General features: G+C 39.4%; 1 protein-coding gene across 2 annotated transcripts in view; it reads right to left on the bottom strand.

Annotated features, from left to right (window-relative positions):
• Window positions 1–24,117, bottom strand: part of SDK2 (sidekick cell adhesion molecule 2) — a 451,341-nt gene that overhangs the window by 117,839 nt on the left and 309,385 nt on the right. For both annotated transcript variants that reach the window (XM_087710186.1, XM_087710187.1), the window contains exon 3: window positions 313–419. In XM_087710186.1, the coding sequence (XP_087566312.1) occupies window positions 313–419 (107 nt within the window). The remainder of the gene's footprint in view (window positions 1–312; window positions 420–24,117) is intronic.

The following is a 24,117-nucleotide window of genomic DNA, read 5'->3' as shown; positions in this document are numbered from 1 at the left end:
ACTAATCAGCTATAATTTCCTTTGGTATTCTGTGACATGCTTTTCCATACAGCTTTGCCTCTTAGTTAATTTTCTCCTTTTTGCTTGAAGTACTCCTTCCACTCTGGAGAGGTCCTTCATAATGTGCATTGCACCTTTTAAGCCTTTTAAAATCCTAATCTCATTATCTCATTTTTTAACAAGTGGTCCAAACATTAATTCAGGCAACATGACAATCTTGGCTGCCCTTTTGACTTGTAGCTGTCTTTGTTATAGGAGGGATGCCTTGCGCATTCCTAAACCGTTGGGAGGATAGGGCTCATCAGCACTTACATGCCACTTGTACTTCAGTCTGTCTTTGCAGCAGAGCTCCCATGCGATTGCGCACAATGCAGCGGTAGAAGCCGGCATGGGTTCGGTCTAGGGATGTGATCATGTACCTTAATAAAAAGAGAAGAACAAAGGAGAGAATGAGAGAGAGGGAGGAAAAAGGGAGATGATGAAATTGAACAATATACTACTACATACGCCAAGAGATACATAGTCAAGCCATAATCTTGCACATCTTGATAAGCTACAGCAACTCTCTTTTGTCTCTGTTCTGACAGCATGGCCTACTTTCCCATAAGGTTTTATTATTCGCTTGCCATTTTCACTTATTACACTTTAATTATAAAAAAAATCATTTAAAATTCTGCTGTTGGAACAAAAAAAATTCGCAAAGGGGTCAAAGAACACAGTGTGCAAGATCTGTTGCAAACTTCATTTTTGGATAATCTGCATTTTTATTTGGGATAAGGCAAGCTTCCTTCCTAATTAAAGAAGGAAAATCGCCTGGAGTTCTGAGCTACAGTAAGATCAACATGTAGACGACAACTCCTCCTTTACTTCCTGATTCCAGACAGGGTATGAAACTCTTGAGTAGCTATTTGAAGGCAGCCCGTAGGATGGATGGATGATGGATGGATGGGGAGGTGGGAGAGGAAGCAAAAAATTTATCCAGGCAAAATTGTGGGTGGGGAAAAGTTTGGATACAGGATTCAAATGATCTTTGATAAGATCACATCATCAACTCTGTATTTTAGATCAGTTTCTTAATTCGGTGTTGCCTGGATAAGCATAATTCAGCAGCTGTCTTTACCAACTTGGTTGGTCTGTCTTCTCTATCCCTATCTGGGGGGAAAAAGAACTAATTTCAGCGAAGCATACAGTATTTATCACATGCTAAGAGTCTATCTCAGAAAACATTTCAGACATTTTAATTAAGGTAAAACATGGCCTCTTGCATCTTGGATGGAGCTAAAGGGGTGAATCAGTTTGGCATCAGACTCCCTGAGTGCCAGAACATTTCCAGATCCAATTCAAAGAAGGAACCTGTGCTTGGATGCTTGGAGCCTCAACCTCATGAACCTGCTGATGTGATATCTCTTGACTTGCTACTAGGGCTTGTAAAGCTGACAAGCACCATCTGATGGTCCTATACAAGGGGAAGACTGGTGGCTATCTTTAACAAGGTTTAGTAATCCTGTTTTTCCTACTTTCATTTGGCTTTTAAGTACTTAGTGTTTTATAATACCTTTCTATTTATCTTTTCAAATTTGACCACTTTAAAAGGTTCACACTTACTTTCAATTTTATCAGTAGGTTATATGGATATGAAATTGTATGTTTTATATTGTAAGCTGTATTGTACAAACTGCAGTTAGGTTACAAGGCATCTAATATATGCATTGGACAAATATATTTTATAGGACAAGAAGATTCTGATTCCTGACAAAGAAGCTGATCATTTCCCTTCAGACTGGATTATCGGTGATCCCTGGCTAACATGTGCCATATGCTAAAAAATAATAATCCCATAGTATTTGCATTGAAGGGGAGGATAAAGGAAGGGAGGAATAATCACTGTGCACTGTTACAGGTCCATCTAATATAATATCCCTATTTTATATAAAAGTATCCTAGTATTATTTCAGAGTGGGTAACATAATCATTCTGAAGCAGCTCAACTCTAGGTGAGAACATAGAATTATGTTAAACTGACTAGTACCCTGTTTCCCTGAAAGTAAGATCTCTCTGGATAATAAGCCCAATTGGGCTTTTGAGTGCATGCTCTAAAATAAGCCCTCCCTGAAAATATTCTAACACAGCAGCAGCCATGAGGTGACCACGCTTGTTGCCTCCTCCACCACAAAAATAATAAGACCTCCCCAAAAATAAGGCCAAGTGCTTATTTCAGGGGTCAAAAGTAAATAAGACCCTGTCTTATTTTCAGGGAAACATGGTATTGTTCTACTGCTTTGTTGCATCGCTCTGAAGTAGCTTTATACCAACGAACAATTATTTTGGGCAATTTTCATCCACCTCTACCTTTGAATTTTCAAATTCATATACTCCCTTTACCTGTTTGATCATTCTTTGCATTCTGTGGAATTTCCATGATGATAGTCCCACCAGAGCTATAAAACTCTTCCCCTCCTCCCCTTTCAAAAATTTCTCACCAAAGTAAGAGAAGAGGGAAATGTAAAACGAAAAACAACTTTCTTTCTTTTTGGAATATCAATGATAGGAATGGAATATGTACATTGTTCAAATACTAATGTCACACAAATCATTTTCTACTAGAAATACTCCTGAACCTCTATTTCCAGCCCCTGAACTTCACATTTAGCAAATTCTGCTATGTATCACAATGAAATATGTAGGGACAGTTTTCTAAGGATTGACAATAGGATAGACAAGATACTTATTACTCATGAGAACCCAGAGTTGGAAAACTTGAAGAATTAAGGATGAAAATGTATGAACCTGCTGATTAACAAGGAAGGGAAACAATGAGGAATAAATTTGGGGCACACTATGGGGGCAGCTGGTAAAGAGTCTTGAATCTATATTTCTAGTTTAATCCGTCTGAAAAGAAAGATCTGGTCTTGAGCAATAATTCATATTATTTCCTTGCAGCAATGAGAAAAACCAGAAGATGGAAACTCAGAGGAAATAAGTCAAAGAATCTACACGGCTTTCAACCCCCACACCCTCAAATTTAATCAAGTGCTGAAAAATGCCAGGGGCTCCTTTGATACGAGTTTGTTTGTTCTTTTCAATACACAATTTAAATTAAAGTTTAATAATGAGAGGTGATTATCTAATGATTGCCTCGAAGTCTGGAGACGCTCCTGCTTCTCCATGTACGCAGTGCTGCCGTTTGCTTTCAGAAGGCAGTTAAAAAACAAAAACCACCATCTCAAACTGCGAACAAGGAGGGCAAATCCAACAGAGCCAGGCAGACTGTCTGCCATGCTGATATTAACATGGAGGCTGCCCACGTGGAAGCTTTGAAGTTCAGAAAATAGTAGGAATCTTGCTTCAAGGCACCAAGGTGACAGCTAGTGGTTTAGGTTGCTATGGACAAGAATATGTAAGAGGCCCTAACAGCTGTTGCCTCTCTCCAGAAGCGCCATTATTTGAAATGTCAGGAATAGCCTGTTAGACCAAGATAATGTTGTTTAAAGTAATGGGCACGTATGCTCTTTGCTCACACCATTATTATTCTTTCCATTGGGATATAATCACAACTATTCTTTGTCAAAGACTGGGTTGCCATGGATCTTCTGTACAAGTTCATCATCTCGTTAGTCTCAAGTTCAGCCACAGCCACAAAGAGAATGCAAGGATCCTACATTTCCTTTTTTATTAGCAAGATAATGGAATATCTTTTCCTGGAGTGATATAAAGGAGAAATTAATATAGGGAATAAATTATACAAAGAGTAAGCATTGTGGGCAGTATTTTGGCTCCCATGATTGAGTGCAATCCAATATCTGTTCTAAGTAAGGAAATTTATTTCTCATCAAGGGGTGAGTGGGTGGGCAGGTAGTCTATAGCAGGAGTCTCCAAACTTGGCAACTTTAAAGATCTGTGGACTTCAACTCCTAGAATACCTTAACCAGCATAGCTTCTGGGAGCCAGAATTGAATTCTGGAAGTTGAAGTCCACAAGTCTTAAAATTGCCAAGTTTGGAAACCTCTGGTCTATAGCTAAGATCTTTCTGTCCTGACACAGAATCTTTTATTTTTACACTAGTTGATAGCCCAGCATTGCCCGGGTGTTTATTTATAGGGGGAAAATGTCCGGACAAAATGTAATTTCTAATATTGGAATTTCCCCCTTACCAGATGGAGCTCCCTTGTGGAGTACTGTGAAGCTGTTACCACGGCAACTCCACTGCGCTGTACAGTAGAAGTTATTTTACAGCAGTACAGTAGAAGGCATTTAAAGTCACAATAGGCTGTATCATAACAGAACACACACCCTGAGGGGTGTCTTACCCCCACAGTATTTTTCTCCAGAGAGTAAGTCATCTATGTAATTGAAATTGCTTGAGGTGTTCCTGAATTATGCTGGAATGAACACACACAGACACACAGACACACAGACACACAGACACACACACAAATATTACTCAATACTACCAGTGCTATATCTCTCTGTAGAATTTTGAATCCTAATTTAAATAATTTGTCTGTTACTTCATTCCAAAATATGTGTTTTACCCAATTTAACTTACACATTCCTTTACATTTATGTTATGTCTTTCATTCCAGGGCGGTGCTTGTTTTGTTTTGGTGTTTTGTGCTCACAGTTTCCTTGGTAAGGTTTTGAGAAGTGATTTGCCATTACCTTCTTTCTAGGGCTGAGAGAGAGCAGCTGGCCCAAGAACATCAAGCTGGCTACATGCCTGAGGAAGATTGGAACTCACAGCCTCCTAGTTTCTATCCTGGTATCTTCAAAGCACCATAGCAAACTGTCTCCCCCAGAAAAAAAACATGCTGTGTTCTTTCTTTCTATCTTTTATGTATTGGAACTAATAGCAACATTTAAAAAAAATAGTCTTTGAGTTCAAACTGTACTATTTATTATTCTTCCTTCATGAAAGTAAGTAGTAACTCTCTTGGTTTCTAAAAATATCCATAATTTATTGTTATCTCCAAGTCAGTAAATAGCAGTAAATCACTAAACATCATTTTTTTAAAAAAATAATAATACAGGTTCTGCTTCTACATGTTTGTCATAATTCACAAATGTACTTCTAATCTTGCGCTACAATTTTATTTCTATATTTTAGATCATTTCTATGCCACCCCAATCATATAACTCTAGGCTGTTTTGTACACATAAAAACAGTTTCAAAAACTGTAGTAAAATAACACAGCAAAGAAAAATGGAATAAATGTACCCCATATATCTTAAGATGCAAAAGTCCAATGAAAAAAAATGACTCTTCAATTTTATTTAATTACTTGATTGATGAAAAGGATTATCTTTACCTTGGGAGTTAGTACAGAAACAGAACTGGCATCTTTTCTGACACACACACAAACACACACACACCCTTCCTCCCTTTAGCTCTAGGTGGAGGTGGAGAACAGACAGCATACTTTGCTGACTCAAATTTGTAGGGGAGCCAGATTCTATTTGAAGCAGACAGTCTCCAAGGTAACTAGGACCCAAGCCACAAAGGGTTTTGTAGGTTATAATCAGCTTTTTAAATTGTACGAGGAACTTATACTGAACCACTATTCGGCCATTGAAGAGCTATTGCTCCCTGCTCAGTGGGTTTTTGCTGGGGAGGCCACAGCTCTCTGCATTATGAACCACTTGAAGTTTCTGAATAGTTTTCAGAGCCAGCTCCAAGTAGAAGGCACTGCAGTAGTCCTTACATAAGATGATGAATGAATTAGTGACTATGGGCTGCAAATCAAGTTCCAGGAATAATCCACCAGTTGAAGCCGGGCAAAAGTTCTCATAATCATAGATTCCTCCTCCTGCTGCTGCAGGAGCTATGATTCCAAGAATTCTCTTTGATCTCTGACTTCTTCCTTCCAGAACAGTGCATTCTGGAACACTGCAATCCCATCTGGAGGAAATATGCAATTTCCAAGGAACCAGACAATTTCTGAACAAAGAATTGCTGCATCTTTCTGGATTCAACTTGATCATGTTTCAAATGACCCAGCCCCTGCCAGCCTCCAGACACTTGGATCTACTGTTAAGCCAGTATAGGGATAGAAAATTAAACGTCATCATTATATTTATGACATCCTGCGTCCTAGCAGTACTTCACAATAAATGCTGTAGAATTGCTTGCCAGATCAACTCCTCAACTGCTTTCTGGAGATCAACCAGATCCCTAAGTTGTATGAAGTGAATCATCCTAACTGATCTTTCCTTCTTGCAGATATTGGAAGTGTCAATTCACCTCAGAGACACCAGATCATGACAAAGGGGTGGAAAAAAAAAGCATCCTTTAATTTCAGATTGTAAACCAAGGGTAAAAATGATTGCATGAATTGAGACAGTTATGCCCTGGGACAAACTCATGTTTGCCATGGAGGCCATTAACCTCCCGGGGTGAGCCTGTACCCAATCAATTTCTCAGGAATAAAAGTTGAAATGCCCAGCCACAAGAACCGAAAGAACCAATCACCATTTCAGGAATGAAATCAAGAGACCAAGGAGAGGATACTTGTAATACTCCAACACTGTAAGAAGAGAGCTTATCAGTTTATGCTGCAAAAATCAGCAATCTTGTAGTGCCTTTTATGATGAAAAAGGCATAAAGTTTCATGAGATGCAGTAAAAGTTTATACCGATTTAATAAAATTTGTTGGTTGGAAAAAAATGCTACTAGTTTCCTGATCAATTGCCCAGCAGTACTCATTCTTTAAAGCACAACTTCAGCCACAAGTATTTTCTCCATGAGCTACCTCAGAGTCATATTGTCAGAATTTCAAAGGAGGAATCATCCTTGGGGATGCTGAAGCACCAAAAGTGGAGAATAGATTACTGAGAAGATATCACCCTGTCTTCACTTAACTCAGTCTTGGCAATTTATATTCTGTGTTATATTCTTCATCTGTTACTAGTTATGGATAAGCCATAGAATAGAATAACTGAGTTGGAAGGAACCTTGGAGGTCTTCTAATCCAACCCCCTGCTTAGGCAGGAAACTTTACACCACTTCAGACAAATGGTTACCCAACATCTTCTTAAAAACTTCTAGTGTTGGAGCATTCACAACTTCTGGAGGCAAGTTGTTCCATTGATTAATTGTTCTAATTGTTCAGGAAATTTCTCCTTAGTTCCAGGTTGCTTCTCTCCTTGATTAGTTTCTACCCATTGTCCTATCATCAGGTGTTTTGGAGAATAGCTTGACTCCCTCTCCTCTGTGGCAACCCCTGAAATATTGGAACACTGCTATCATGTCTCCCCTAGTCCTTCTTTTCATCAGACAACATGCAACCATTCTTCATACGTTCATACTCCAGTCCCCTAATCATCTGTATTGCTCTTCTCATGATCTATATACAGATCTCAAGGCTCACTGGCCATAGGGTTGGATCAGCTGGGCTAGAAGTAGGGAGAGACACCAAATTGATGATCCCCTTTCTTATACTGGCTACTAATTCTCCCTGGCATATTTGCCCATCCCTGTAGAATCCTGCCCCAGTTCTCAAGCTCCCCCACCCCGATGTTCAGAAAAACCAATCCCCTATTCCCCCTCCCCTTCACCTCCTAAATCCAGCATTACTTTACAAGTTGAATTGGTTGTCTGAATCTAGGTTATACCAACTAGGCTTGATTCATTGACTCCTACCAAGCAACGTCCTTGGAGTTGTTCTATCACCAGGATTCAGAACAAGACAAACACTTGAGTACACTTTCATTGCAAAGGGAAGGGGATTCTCTCAAGTTCTCCCTCATATTTCCAGAGCTCCAGAACTGATTTCCCACACTCTCATTACAGGAAGGAGGGAAACTTCAAGCTCATTTGCAACTCCACCCCACCCCAAGAAACATAGCTTCTCCACAACTGAGGTCTTAGCACTACTGTACATCATAAGTATGCAGCAACTGAAACAAAATGAACTCTGTTTGGTATCGTGGAGCTTGTTTCCAAGAACAAATGCAATAGATTACTTTGTTAGTCTTGATGCCTTTATTCAATATACCGTCAATGCTTCAGTCAGTTGTTTCCTTTATTATTGCGGTTTATCACATAAAACCTCAGGGGATTCGGGGCGGTAAGGGGTCAGGCGGCAATATTTTCCAAACTTTTTCCCATCCCTTTGGAAATAGCCTTCTCCTGGAGAACCAGTTAGCGCCTTCTTTTGTGTCATTTACAGAGGGTAGTTAAAACAGATAAAGCATTCTAATTTATAGGATGTTGCTGGGATAGAGAATGCTGTGTGTTTGTGTGTGTCCATGAATCAATGGTTTGCCCCCTTAATGGTTGCATGTGGTTTCCCCGCCCCATCGATTATATAAGGAGATGTAAACCACTGGGAGCCCTTGGGGAGTTGGCAATACATAAATAAATAATAAATCTTAACCCAAGTTCTGTTCGTATCCCAGGCTAGCTTTAGCTTTTATTTTTTTACCAGCCTGTTGGAGGAAGCAATAATTTCTCATGGCGGTGCTTCAATTTCTTACATGCTGCAAGTAAAAAGCTCCAGGAATACTTAATCTTTCCTGCCAATACCATGTTGCCACTCTGAACATGGGTGGAGGAAATATGGATCTGGAAGCTCCCCTGTCCTGTCCTTGGCTCTCTTCTCCTGTAACTGAGAATCCCATGTTAATGGAAGAGACCACTAACCTGCAAATAACATATTGCAGTCTCTTAAGACAATGTTCCACAATCTTTCCAGGTTGGTGGCCTGGCATGGGGGGGGAGGGGGAGGAAGAGGAGATGGTTTTTATGACAGGCAGGAATGTGCACACAGCTTCATTAGTGTGAGCGGGGCTCTAAGTGTGCGCTCCGGCCCACCCCACTCATGTGGCCCAGTTGCAAATAGGCCACAGCCCTGTAATGGGTTGTGGCCCACAGGTTGGGGACTCCTGTCTTAAAAACAAAGCAGAGAGGAAAATCAAAGATGGGGACAGGAGACACTGAAGCAGAAGAGATTCCATTGTCACCATGATTCCCTCACCTTTTTCGGGTGTGATATATAAATTGGGAATTGTTATTGTTAGTTGTGAAGTTGTGTCCGACCCATTGTGACTCCATGAACGTTCTTCCAGTCCTCTACTATTCTCTGGAGTCCATTTAAGCTCACGCCTACTGCTTCGGAGATTCCATCCATCCACCTCATTCTCTGTCGTCCCCTTCTTCTTTTGCCCTCAATCTTTCCCTGTATTAGGCTCTTCTCCAGTGAGTCGTTCCTTCTCATTAGGTGGCCAAAGTACTTGAGTTTCATCTTCAGGATCTGGCCTTCTAAAGAGCAGTCTGGGTTGATCTCCTCTAGGACTGACCAGTTTCATCACCTTGCAGTCAAAGGGACTCACAGGAGTCTTCTCCAGCACCATAGTTCAAAGGCCTCAATTCTTTGGCACTCAGCCTTTCTTATGGTCCAACTTTCACAACCATACATTGCAACTGGGAAAACCACAGATATATGAATTGGGAATTAGGCCAGTTCTAATTCATCACATTGGCCAAATGTATAATCTACCACAAAGATCAGCTTGTAGATTGGAACATAGGATGACCTCTACACCCAATCATCATTCTGACGCCAGAAATTGTTTGCACAAGTTAATACTGGTCTCCCATTCATGGTATAAAAGACAATGGAAGCTTTTGAGAAAGGCACACCAGATACTAGCAACATGGGTCCCGTTACATTAGAGGAATGGAATTTGTCTGCAATTAGAATAACAAGCTAGGGTAGCCATTGGCAGAAGCATACTTCTGGGCACCTTTGACAATATAACAAGCAGATTTTTAAAGCTTGTCAGTGTTGCCTAGAAGTGAAACTCTTTAATGGCTCCTAATACAGCAAACTGAAGTTCTGAAATATTTCCCACCTCCGGTATTCTTCCTTAAGCAAAGAGGAGGGGGAAGCAAAAGAGAAAATAAATAAATCATTAAAAAAAATAACCCAGTTTGGTTGTCAATATTCCAACTGAGACACAAGAAGAGAAAAGAAAAAAAAATACAGTGAAATTATTCACTTTCCTGTGTGAATAAGGCATGCATTGTGCATTAGGATTCTTTAGGAATGCAATGATATCCTGAGGTTTTGGATGTTTTTTAAAATACAAGATATCACAGGTCTGCGACTAAAAAGCTGTTTGATTATTTTCATCTAATTTCCATGTACTCTGGTGTGCTGAAAACAAATAAAATATTGAAAAAACTCCTAGACATCATGATTTGCCACAACATGCAAAATTGTCTTCACATTTATCATTTTTTTTAAAAACTTGGTATTTTTTTATATTATGGGTTTTTAACCAAATTTAAAGTCCAAATTACTATTAATTAATTCACATAAGTGCATTTAAGATATAAAATGCCAAAAAAACCTTAAAGGGTTTGTCCAAGTTATGTAAAATATATAGCACTGCATATCTGATGGTCAGCAATATATACATAAACTAAGCAAGTTTTAAGTCTGTGCTTCTAATAGTAGAAGGGGTTAATCTTTCCTGAAGAGTCCAGTGCGAGGGAGACACAGGGCAGATAGCAGCATCTCCGGTCAGTGCAGGGGGCGTGGCCAGCACTGTGATGTCTCATGTACAGACACAGAGCTGCTCTCTCCTGCATGCCACACTTGTGCACGAATCATCATCAGGTTCTTGGTTCTAGGCTGTTCACACTTTTTCATCGCAATTCATGTTAGCTCGTCATTCTTCAATCGTTATGTTATGGCTCCGCAAAAATGTATTAATTTGCCAGACAGTTTCTGTTTCATCTGTGGTGAATATACAGTGTTGAAGCAACTGCAGAATATTACAGACTTTGTGAAAAAAGTATACTTTGCATACTTTGGACTAAAAATTGGAGAGCAAGATAAAGTTTGGGTGCCTCATAAAGTGTGCAAATGGTGTGTTGAGGACCTCCAAAGCTGGTTCAAGGGTAAGAAAAAATCTTTCCGTTATGGGATTCCAATGGTATGGCGAGAGCAAAAGAACCATAGTGATGACTGTTACTTTTGTTCATGCGATGTGAAAGGGTTTAATTCCAAATGGAAGCATTCCATTTCATACCTCAATCTTCACTCAGCAATTCGTCCCATTCCCCATGGCACAGATATACCAGTACCCAAGCCCCCTGCTACCTTGGAAGAGATACCTAGCTCCGATGAAAGTGAAGTCATACCTGAAGCAGATGACGAATCAAGTTCTGACTTTGAAGATGATATAAGACCAAAATTGTTTTCTCAGGAGGAGATGAATGATTTGGTAAGAGACTTGAATCTTCCCAAAGATGCCACTGAGTTACTCGGATCAAGGCTGAAAAGCACGAATTTATTGTTGCCAGGAGTGTCATCTTCATGGTTCAGACATCGTGAAAAGGAGTTCGTTCCTTACTTCACCCAGGAAGACAAGTTGGTTTATTGCATCGGTGTCGAAGGTCTGATGGGTCAATTTAAAATCCAATATGATTCAGAGCAATGGCGTCTTTTTTATAGATTCTTCAAAAAGAAGTCTCAAAGCAGTTTTACTCCACAATGGTTTTTACGCTTCCATACCTGTAGGTCATTCTGTACACTTGAAGGAAACCTACAAGAACTTGGAATTGGTTCTTTGTAAACTTAAATATGAAGACTTTGGTTGGTAAGTGTGTGGGGACTTGAAGGTCTTGTGCATGCTGCTTGGGCATCAAGCTGGATATACCAAATACCCTTGTTTTCTGTGTCTATGGGACAGTCGAGACCGACAAAATCACTGGACCAAGAAGAGTTGGCAGCTGAGGGTGCTAACAGTCAGTGAAAAAAATGTCCTCCAAGAAACTTTGGTACCTTCCCATAAAGTTCTTCTACCACCTCTCTGCATAAAATTGGGATTGATGAAGCAATTCGTAAAATCACTTCCAAGAGATGCAGAATGCTTCAAATACTTGGTCACCAAGTTTCCATGCCTGTCGGAGGCAAAATTGAAGGAAGGTGTGTTCGTCGGACCAGATATTAGAAGGCTTATAGTTGATCAAGAGTTTGTCAATACCATGATGGATCCTCAAAAAGAAGGGTAGATTGCATTTAAAGAAGTCATACAGAAATTTTTAGGCAATAACAAAGATCCTCACTACAATAAGATCGTCGGAAGAATGCTGAAAGCATTTCAAGCTTTGAAAGTGCATTTCCTCCAGTCCCACCTTGACTACTTTCCTGAAAATTTGGCAGCTGTGAGTGAGGAACAAGGTGAATGATTCCACCAAGACATTAAAGAGATGGAAAGGAGATACCAGGGAAAATGGAACATTACAATGATGGCAGACTACTGTTGGATGCTTCAGAGACACATTCCAGATGCTACTCACAAATGCACCAAGAGGAGCCTCACAAGGAAGAAGAATTGAGTTTAGTGTGTGTAGGTGAGCTCATTTCAGTTCAAAAAAGGATTTTCATGAAAATATTGTAATAAAACTTTAATTTTATAAGTCTATTTCCATTTATTTTGAGGTGCCTTATTTAAAATAGTTACCTAAATTGTCAGGAAGCGTGATGTCCTATGACAAAATTGAGGTCATTTTCGGATTCAGTGCACCAAAAAACATAAAGATTACATGGAATAACCAAAACAGCTCTCGAATTTTTTTTTTTTTGCATACCTGTGTTATACTTCTCAACTTTACAGAGCAAAATAACACAAGGCTTCAATGGTGGATTCCATGCTTGTTGAATTAGTTTAGTGTTACTAATCTGCCTAAAAATCTTTATCTTGCTCCTCCCCAAAGCCTCAGTGAATATTCTACCCTTAAAACATTTTGTAAAGTGACACACACGTATAAATAATTTGTAAAACTACCCTTCACTTCACAAAATATTTAGAAACAGCTCCAAAACAGCACAAAGCCCCAAAGAGGAAGGAAATGGGAAGACTGTTAATGAATTTCAGTGTTTTTCTACTAAAATAAGAGTCAGATGTAGTAAGCCATCAAAAAACTCGGAATGCCTCAAAACCAGGCCGATGTCTTTCATTTTTGCTTTTTAATGAACCACTGCTCTCTTTGTGGAATTAAATAGCTGTTTTTTTTTAATGCTGTTTCCCTCCTCTTACTTCAAGTTTAGGTGGTCAGTGCTAAGATGTAATTTTGCAAGATGTAATTTTAACTTCAACAAGCACTTAAAACACATCTTATGCATTTTATCCCATTGGCTCCTTTTGTCCTTGGGTGACTGCTGATTATCCAAACCAGATTTCCACAACGTGATTACTTCCATAATACACAAATATAACCAGGAATTTATATTGTAGGCCTTTAGTTAAGAGAGCACAAAAGATGAGTAACCATATAAATCTCATAAACCTTTCCCCGTCCTGAATGGTACCCGCTCTCGTAATGTTCTTTTCCCAATATATGAAAGATCCTAAACTGGCATAGCTTCTGAAATCTCCTCCTAAATTCAATTCTAGAGGCAGGAACTACTGGAGAACAAATTAACATGTCAATGGTGGTAGTCTAGAAACAAACCAGGTAGTTTAAACCAGGTAGTTTAAAACAGGTAGGAGCAAATAAGCCAGGTGGGAGTCTGAGAAATTCAGCCTGTACTCCAGAAGACAGGGGAGCAGTGCACACAAGAGAGAGCTTCCTATTTCCGGTAAGTAATCAAATCAATGATGGATCCAGAGTCCTCATTATGGGATGCCTGTGATAACTTGCATTCATCTCAGAAGATATCCTTAAATTCCCTATGCAACCAGCAGATAGAATGAGGTCTAAAGATTCAGGTAGATAAGCTGACAGAAAATAGCAGATGGAATTTTCAAGACCAAGGCATGAAGGGAAAAATACCTATTGAAAGCAAAATTGGTGAGGAACCTCTCCCTTCCTTTCTGCATAACTGCTATTCTGCACTCCATTAGCAATGAGTCCTTGAGTGTCAGTGCTGATATTTAAAATGATGCTCACTTGCTTTAAATAAGATGTTTCAATTCCACCAAGCTGTCAGGAGCTCAGGCAAACACCAGGAATAATGGGCAGAGTCTCCTTGTATTGTCCTAGTTAATAAATCAGCAAAAACACAAATGCAGACAACAGATAGAAAAATTACAGACAGTCTTACCTCTTCTACTATGGCAAGACAGAGACCCTTAAGGCAAGGTAGGTATATAAATGGATATGTGTGTAAAACTTAAGCTTTAGTATCTGACAAGGATACAATATATACTGAACTTAAACACTTAAACACATTATCCTAAGTATATTAAAAATAATGGTGAATTTTACTTCTCTCTCCTATCCCAAATGTATCTTGGATGTCTGATTGCCATTTTTTTCCTTTTTAAAAAAAAAACAAAAACAAACCAAGACTATAATATTCTGTATGAGATTTCATAAAGCAGCTGGAGTGGGTTGGGAAAGAGAAACACAAAGTGGTACTACATCTAATTTTTGCAGCCATCACAAGAAGGCAAAGATTGGTTTAGAGAAGTTATCAGGAGCAACAGATGTATAACTGCACATGTTTCAGTTCTTTCTTTCCTTTTCATTATATTGTTATAAATCTTGATAAATTTCGTTGGCTCAATACAGTAATGTTTATACAATATTAATTGGAGATTATTAGGGTTTTATTATTTAGAAAACTTAAGAGTGTTCAGAATAGCGAAGAGAAAAAAGTGTTTCTACCAATACTAATTACATTTTACAATATCAATGTTACAAGCATAAAATTATTTGACCTTTTCATTCATAGTTATAGCTGTGCTCATAAGCTTAACAAACCACCTGAGGAGCATTTTATAAGTAAACATGAGGGATCAGAGAAAATACATTTTTTTAAATTTATAATGTGATTCAGATTAAAGTATTAGGCATCACAAAAATAGCACAATCATTAAACAAACCATAGCAAATAAAGGAAATAGTAAATAATCTGGCCAGAGTAAAGGAAGGATTGAAATCCAGAGGGGAAGTTCTTAGGTGAGCTTCATTTGCAGCCAATTTATACATGGGAGACAAATAGCTGAAGGCTATTTAAAGGCTATCTGAAGGCTACGTAGTCCTCACCTTATAATCATTCATTTAGTGACTGGTCAAATATACATCAGCACTGAAAAAAAGTGACTTATGACTGTTTTTCACACTTACAACAGTTACAGTATCCCCATGGTCATGTGATCAAAATTCAGATGCTTGCCAACTGGTTCATTCTTATGACCATTGAAGAATCCTGGTGTCATGTGATCCCCCCTTCTGACAAGCAAAGTCAATGGGAAAGCTAGATTCACTTTACAACTGTGTTACTAACTGAACAACTGTAGGGATTCACTTAATTGTGGCAAGAAAGTTTGTAAAATGGGGCAAAACTCACTTAGCAACTGCCTCACTTAGCAACAGACATTTTGGACTCAACTGTGGTTGTACGTCAAAGACTACCTACATGCAGAATGGTCCTTAGTTGAGGACATGGAAGTTTCTAGAAGTATTAAGTATTAAGGAAACTGTATTAAGGTTTCTAATGTTAGAAACCTTGATTTTAAGGGAACAACATAACCAAACACATTATTCTGGACCTCAGGAAAACAGATGTTGATTAATACAGAGCAAAGATAAGTAGGATTTCATCGCAGGAGAAGAATTTGGAAAGAGTTGGTACTCCTAAAGAAGATGATCAACAATTCCAATGAGAAGGGAGAAAAGACAGCAAAAGAAGCTTAGGGAAGATATTAAAATAGAAAATGGCATTTACATGAAAAAAAAAAGGAGACCACAAAGGAAGAGAACTGACAGGCAGCCTGACCTGTCAGGACAGAGGATGCTTAGAATGAACTGAGCTAGGTTCAGAATGCTAAAAAGAGGCTTCTTTACACATGCTGAAACTAAAAGGGAAAAAAAATATCTGCACAGTTGGGTGAAGAGGACAACATGTTAACAAGTAACAAGGAAAGGAGGCTCCTATTTTGGTTCAGCCTTCCTCAATAAAAGATATGTATTCTACAAGAAAATTGTGAAGGGCTGCCTGAAGTTGATAGAAACAGGTTAGGAGATACCTCTTTATAAAGATATTTCCGGCCTTCCCAAACTTCCGGCAGGCCCATTTTTCACCCTCCCTGAGCCTCCATGCTCACCCTGCATTTATCTGAATCCAAAATGAGCTGCATGGGAACTCCTGGGAGGGGTGAAGTGGGCGAGGCCAGCCAGGAATGGATTTGGGAGTTCTCCGAACTGCACAGAATCTTAGCTAGAAGTTCTCCTGAACCCCTGAGAATCCCCAGCAGCCCACCCCTGAAGCTATTTAAGTGTGGACTTAATGGCCTGACAATGACTTTTGGGCCAGTTGTGAGATTCTCTCAGCCCAACCCACTTCATAGGTTTGTTGTTGTTGGGAAAATAGGAAGATGTGTTGGATATATTTGCCACTTTGAGTTATTTGTAAAAAAAAAATTAAAGGCAAGATACAAATAAACTGGAATATTAGCAAAATTCTTACTTGTACAGGGGGCTCCAATGCAGAATAGTGCATACTTGGGTTGTAATAGGTCTCATAAAAAAAAGATATTAGAATTGTAGTGTAAACAGAATATGAGTCAGCAATGCACTATGGATGAAAAGAAGGCAAATGAAGTTGTAGACTACATTGCTTACATCAACAGAACTATAATTTCAAATCAGGGAAAGTAATCATTCCATTATTTTCTGCTTTGGTCAGGGCCCATATTTCAAGAAGAATTCCAATTACTGTGCCCAGTTCTGGCCACGCTTTCAGAAGGATTCAGAGAACTTGGAACACAATGAAGAATGCAAGGGGACTAGAAATTAAGTTGTACAAAGAGAGATTGAAAGAGCCGGGTAGGATGAGGGGGGGGGGGGTTACGATAGCATTCTTCAAATACTTAAAAGGATGTCATATTGAAGAAGGTCAGGACCCATTCTTTCTCATTTCAGAGTGCAGGACACAAATAATGGATTTAAGTTACAGGAAGGCAGATTTCAATTGAATGTCAGAAGAGGCTTCCTAGCAATAAGAGCTATTCAACAGTAAAACCAATTACCCAGGGAGGTAAGATAGGTTCCCCCTCATAGGGTGTGTTCAATGGAAGGCTTAACAGCCATTTCTCTGCTTTTATTTGGATTCTTGCTAACCACAGTTTCTGTGGGGCAGAAATCGAACACTGAGTTACAAGTCCACCATTTTTATAATGCTGTGGTTTTGTATTATCAGATTAATTCTGAGAACTCAGAAAGTTGTGAGAGATGCCAGAGAAATTCTCCAAATTTGGGTTTGTAGGTTTCCATAACAACTTTGAGAATTTCCAAAAGCCTGTCTCAGGAAGAGAAGGTTTATAAATTTTACAGCTGTCTTCTTACTTGGATTAAATCTTGAAATCTTAGGTGAGTGGAAATTAATACATTTTGGGGCCTCAAATATATATTTTATTTCTTGTTTTTGCAAAATGATCACGGCTGGGTTGAAACAGGTCCACACTGAACCCCAGCAAAACAGCATGTAGATAGTGCTCAACTTAATAATCACAAAACTTCCATGGCTAATCAAGACAGTTATTAAGTGAGTTGTTAAAGGAATTTTGCTCCATTTTGCAACCTTTCTTGCCACAGTTGTTAAGAGAATCACTGCAGTCGTTAAGTTAGGAACATGGTTCTTAAATGTTACTTCCCCATTGACTTTGCTTGTCAGAAGATCACAGGAGATAATCACACGACCCTGGGACATTGCAATTGGCATAAATACATGCCAGTTGTCAAGCATCTGAATTTTGATCACTTGACCATGGAGATGCTGCAACAGTTGTAAGTGTGAAAAATGGTGAGAAGTCATTTTTTTCAGGGCCATTGTAACTTTGAATAGTGCCTGATGAATGGTTGAAAATTGAGGACTACTTGTGGTTGTTTATTCCAAAACCACCTGGGTCCTGACAAGCTCATCTGTGGTTCTGGAGGAGAGAAACACACTCTGAAAGAACAGATGCACAATGTGAGTGTTCTCCTAGGCTCACAGGTTGTGCTGGAGTAGCAGGTCTTGAGAAGCTGCTACTCCAGGGGCTTGTTCTTGAGAACCTTTGTCCAGCTCCAGGCTGAGCATTAAGGTGGATTTTTCTTGGAGGCATAATCAGTGCCAGGTTTAGACAATTACTTTATGATTCTTGGTGGTCCATCTCTTTCCTTTGAGTAATCCAATTTACTTTGAACATGAGACTAAAATAGGGGGGAGAGTTCTAGAGCAGAAGATAACCATCAGGCTAATACTGGATCCAGATTATGTTGCCACATTATACCAATTCTCTTATATTCTTTTTGCTCTGGAATAGGAATAGAATTATGTAATTCACTTCTCTATGCATTATCCTAGAGTTGGTGGCATAGCTTTTGATTTATATGAATTACATCTATGGTAAAGCAATGGAGTAGACTTTGCAAGGGAATATTTACAAGAATGAAACAACTACATGAAAGTAAAAAAGAAATGCCATATTTTGGGGACAGGCTATGCCTAGATGTGAAGATCAAAAGGAAAAATTAACAAAGGGTAATTTAATATCACACACAGGCCTTTACTCCAATAGCTGGTTTTGAAATGTCAATTACACTAGATTCAATTGATAATAAGAAAGCCATTTAATTCATTGTACTTCAAGGATGTTAAAATCTGACTTTTTACTCCATGCTCTTTATGAATTCTAGAGACCCAACATCTCTGAGGTCACCAGGTTGGAGAAAAGTGATCTAGCGTCAAGTTGTTGAGTTCTGATTTTCTACTCCAAGATTGATTAAAAACAATATACCAGTAATGAATATATTTATTTTCTGTAGGACGTATTCAGAGGGGAAGTTAGAAGTCAGGAACCTAGGGAAGTAGAAGAGCAAAAGCCCCAAAATTAAATAAAAATGAGGATACATTGTTTTCAAAATTATAACCTAAATTTAAAAAATAGAGAAAGAAGTACTGAAGGTTACTTATACCTTGTGATCTTATTACTGGATTTCTATACTCCATTTACATGGGGTTACCCTTAAAGTTTATCTAGAAGCTTTAATCACTGCAAACATAACAACTTGTATGCATATGGGACAGTTTGATTACTGCCATGTAACACTGCTATTGGCTGCTGGTATGTTGCCAAGGGCAATCCAAGATGCTAGTTGTTACTTTTACAGGTACTCCTCCACTTATGACAAAAATTGGGTCCATTATCTCAGTCGTTGAGCAAAGTAGTCATTAAGTGAAATGTATTGTGACTGCTTTGTTTCATGACTGCAGTCCTAGCCCTCCCAGTTGTGGTGTTAACCAATCATGCGGGTTGTTAAGTGGAGTGCCAGAGAGAACTGTTGACTGCTATCATACTGGAAGGCTTAGGAGGGGAGGGGAAAATGTTAGTTGACCTCATATCTGGCAAAAACGCTAGCAAGTGCCACTGTTCTGCAAAGTTTTCCCAGAGGGAAAAATGCTAACTCCAATGTTCTGGGCCTTTAAGAACATTGGTATTTAGAGGAGAAATGCTAGTGAATGCCACTGTTCTGAAAGGCTAATGTTTTCACCTAATTTGAGATCTGTTCCTCCAGTGCATGGTAGTATTTCCCCTCTGCATGGGCTTGGAAATCTCTCATGCTGGAGTAATGGATTTCAAATGTAACATCTCCTCTGCTTACAACCTTGCTTGCTGGCTTCCCCACTGATTTTCTGGGGAAGCCGGTAGAAGATTGTAAATGGCATTCACAACTTCAGACAGGCTGCCGAGTGCCCAAAATGAGGCCATGTGCTGTGGAGGGTCAGAATGACTGGAACTGCTTTATAGGCTGTAAAGCATCTGTTTTGAGGCCATCATGACTGTGAACAGTCATTAAATGACCGGTCGTAAGTTGAGGACAATTTGGTTTATATGGTCCAGTACCTTTGACATATTTTGCCTTATCTGAAAGAACAGAGAACACTTTCAAAAAACCCTAATAGGTGAGGTATGTGGAAAGTGTTATGGTTGCCAGCATGTTCTCACTGCCTACTCTTTGGAAGTTTGTTCCCTAAGACAAGAATAGCCCCCACTGTAATGGGTTTCTGAAGGCTTGTAAAGATCTGGTTCTTCCAGAAAACCCTTAGAGACTGTTTGTTGTTGGTGCTGAATGTTTCATTTTCTAAAAAATAAACTGTTACTGAGATATTGAACACATTATTAATTGCATTGGTAATTTGTTACTGTTTCTCTGATATAATCTGCTTTGAGCCATTAGGCGGAAGTGGGATACAAATCTTGTATCTAGATAAAGAAAGAAAAATATGAACCAGACTTTTAGAGGGAGATTCAGTAAACTCAGTCTCGGTCAAAATAATTAAACTATAAAAAACAACTGAACTGGAGAATTATTAGAATAGAACAGAATAGAATAGAATAGCAGAGTTGGAAGGGACCTTAGAGGTCTTCTAGTCCAACCCCCTGCCTAGGCAGGAAGCCCTACACCACTTCAGACAAATGGATATCCAACATTGTCTTAAAAATGTCCAATATTGGAGCATTCACAACTTCTGGAGGCAAGCTGCTCCACTGATTAATTGTTCTAACTGTCAGGAAATTTCTCCTCAGTTCTAAGTTGCTTCTCTCCTTGACTAGTTTCAACTGTTGAAGTCTTTTTTTCCACATGTATATTCTAGGAAATTCTAGGAAAGTAAGTCTTTAAATGCTACTTACCAACAGCAAACAAAAAACCTTGATTGACACCAGTCTTTGTTATTTTCAAGGTAAACAAGAGACCAAGACTTTTGAGTAGAGTAGAGATATGGATGCTTCAAATAAAATACTACTAAGTTGTTTTACAGAAATCAATAGACAAAGCAGGTTTGGCTAAAGTATGGAGGGGGCAGCCCCTCCTATTTACGTGCTGTTGAATGACTAATGAATTATAGTTGGGGATATGCATTGAATGTAGTTACTGCAGAATAATGAAATGTCAAGTGAGTGGTAAGCCTTTGCTAAGCATCTCCTTAAACAGCTTGTTCCACTGAATACATACACATGCACACATTTAGAGTACCCAACCAATCTAGACCTGGTTAAAAGATGTCCTTGGCATCTAGCAGCAGGGGATTCAATCAATACGTTTTAACCATTCCCTTGGTGTTTAATTAATACATACTAACTGCATTATTGAATCCTGATTTGAGGAAGCCGATTCTTGTTTTGACGCAGGCAGATGAACTTGTGACTGCTGCTGAGCTGCAAATAGTGAAAGGCATTCTGGCCTTGTAAATTGGCTGCTCCACGGGTCTTGCTAGGACAATAAGTCATTTAATTATTTAGGCATGAGCATTAATCTGTTGACTTTCACTGGCTTGTAGAGAGCCAGGAGGAGCAGGAAGTGGAAGTGGAAGTAGAAAAGAGAGAGAGAGAGAGAGAGGGAGGGAGGGAGGAAGGAAGGAGCAGAAACAACAAGGTGGTGATTTATTTCACTATTAAATACAATTTTGTCAAGGTCAAGTAGCTTCCTCATGAAATTATGATAGAAGGGAATTTCATTACCAGAAATCCTGAAATAGAAAGCAAGCACAAACTTTCTGATTCCTAACCAGGTAGACAAATTATGAGTCCCTATTAAGAACAGGACTCATATAATCTATCAACTCTGGTGGAATGAAACTGTTTTACACAGGAATCTATGTAGTTCAGAACTTTGGAGAAAAAGCAAAAATGCTCCCAGCTCATTATTATCCAACTAATTAGCTTAGGCAAGTTGTGGAAACGGACCAAGAACAAACACTATCAATCTCATAATGCATAGAGAATTAAATAATAAAAATGCTTGTTTATACAATTTGGCAGTTGAATACCATCTCATAGCTGATGTAATGGAACGACTTTGGGAGACAGGAGGCAAAGCTGCAGGAAGGACAACTGGCATGTAAAAGATGTCTCAGACACGCACAGAAGGGAGATGGAATGGGAAAGGTTTCAGAAGGGACCCTCCCTAATTTAGCTTATTGTTCACCAAACAAGAGGCACAATTAGGAATACTAATTTGACCCTTATTGCAAAGTTGCATTTAACAGAATCTTGCAAGAGTGAAAGTATATCTCTATTCCTCTTCTTTCATTCTTGGGTGAACTAGAGATAGTCCCTTCTGAAATGTTGCCACCTCCTCTTTTGTGGTCTGAGACTTCTTTTACATGCTAGCTGCTTGACTCTCCCACCTGTCTCTCAATGCCATTCCTTCCTACCATTATACTTTTCATCACCTAGTTTCTGCCAATGCCCCAGACTCCACCTCTCATAATACCTCGCCCACCACAAATGGCTAGCAATGAGCATGTAGTGTGAGCAGAACAATGAAGTGACTTCTTCCCTAGCTCAGTCTAGAAGATATCAAGTTGGGGAAGACCGTCCTGTTCCGATATGAAAATTTCCTTAGGCAAGCATGATGCTATTTTAACCTAAAGGGATGTATAAACTTGGTTGTTTATTAGGACAGGAATCATAATGTGAAATGCGCAGTCAGCATTAGCTGCAAAACACATAAACTTTATGCAGCCGCTGATCTCAGATGAAGAATGTCAAGTGGGGATGAGTTTGCATAATAGCATTCAGTCCTGGCCAACTTGAGAGAGACTGCCAAGGTAGTTTTATTGTAATCTAAAATTGGGATGGGGACATGATGCTTCAGATAGATCACATGATGGTCCCTTAGCTCCTAAAGCATTCTTCCCCTATCTGCATGCCCTCTGGTTGTATGCATTTTAATTCTTAGCATTCTCAACAATGGCCACTGGCTAAGGAGTTCTGGGGATTCTAGCCTCCACATCTAGAAGGTGCTTAGGTTTGGAAAATATACTTTAGGGGCTAAAGATGACCACTTGGCACATACTTAAGAAAGATCTCACATCAAAAGGCACTGCTTCCTGCAGTAAGAAACCATTGTTTTGCCTGTCTCTGGAGATTCTCAATCATCCAGGTCATGGTTGTTCCCAAGGTGCTTTTTCCAAAAGACAATTGGACTTCAGTTCAGAACCGAAGAAACTTCTCAGAAAAGAAGCAAAATGTTTTCAAAGAAAAAAAAAAACCAACCCCAAGAAAGTCCAGTTACCTTTTGGAAAAAAAACATCTTTGGGACACGGCCTTGCCTGTCTTTACCCAGCATCACCAAAAATGGATTTATAGGAGATCCGGCTCAAGGCAAGCAGCAGGACAAAAAAATCAGAGTCAATTCCTTTTTTTAATTGCAAAAATTCAAAATCCCTCTTTTAAAATTCAACAGATGTGTTGTGTGTAGCCTACGATGAAGATTATTACCATGCCCCCACTTTAGTTGATGCCAAATTGTCGGTTTACCAGAGCAGGTTTTTTTGGAACAAGTCAAATATGAAAGCTAAGTCAATGAAAAAGGCAGCAGAGGCAACAATTACAAATTAGAAAACCCGACAATAGGCTCTAAATCGATGTCAGAACTGGAGAGGTTGAAAACTGGCCTCCCCCCCACCCCCCACCCCCCAAAAAGGAACGTGCCACAACAGTTTAGGCCATTCAAAAGCGTGGAGCAGTAAACCTCTGAATTACTATTCACGTGGGTTTTTACATTTCCACCAAATTACGGAAGTAATTTTTTATTTCACTTCCTCCCTGCTGCTCATTCTTCAGCCTCCAACCATTCTTCTTATTCCCAGCCATGCACAAAGCTTGCTTGCTGTGCCAGCAGCAGAAGCGCAAGGAGGTGAAGTCACTCTCTGTGGGTGCTTTCTGTGTGGCTGAGGCTAGGAGCAAGCTCTAGAAGTGATGGGGAACATGGTTTTCAGATTCAGCTTTATGAAAATGATATTGCCCAGGGCTCCTACCAACCTACTGCTGCTGTGAGGGTATCTAAACACAATAGGCAGGAGGGGAGGCAGAAGACATAATGAGATCATGTTTTTCCCCCCTTTCCTAGCAGCAAGGCAGATTCAGCAAACAAGGAGAAAGAGAAAAGGAATATAGTACAACCTGGTTTAAAAATACCTCTAATTCAGTAGACACATTTGTCAAATACGCTAAGTATTAGTTTGGTTTTCTTAACCCAATTCTGATTTGGTGAAATACCGGGATGTCTAACTCTATTTCATTGCGAGCTGCATTATGGTTGTGTTTGATTTTGGAGGGCCGGGTGGGCGTGGCCGGGGTTGGTGTGGCTGACAGCGATGGCCTTGTGCAGCC

Source organism: Thamnophis sirtalis, unplaced genomic scaffold (genome assembly GCF_051295495.1).
Source record: "Thamnophis sirtalis isolate CommonGarterSnake01/CBP01778 unplaced genomic scaffold, rThaSir2_p1.2 scaffold_3, whole genome shotgun sequence".
Classification (NCBI taxonomy): Eukaryota; Metazoa; Chordata; class Lepidosauria; order Squamata; family Natricidae; genus Thamnophis; species Thamnophis sirtalis.
This window is presented reverse-complemented; position numbering and strand designations above follow the sequence as displayed.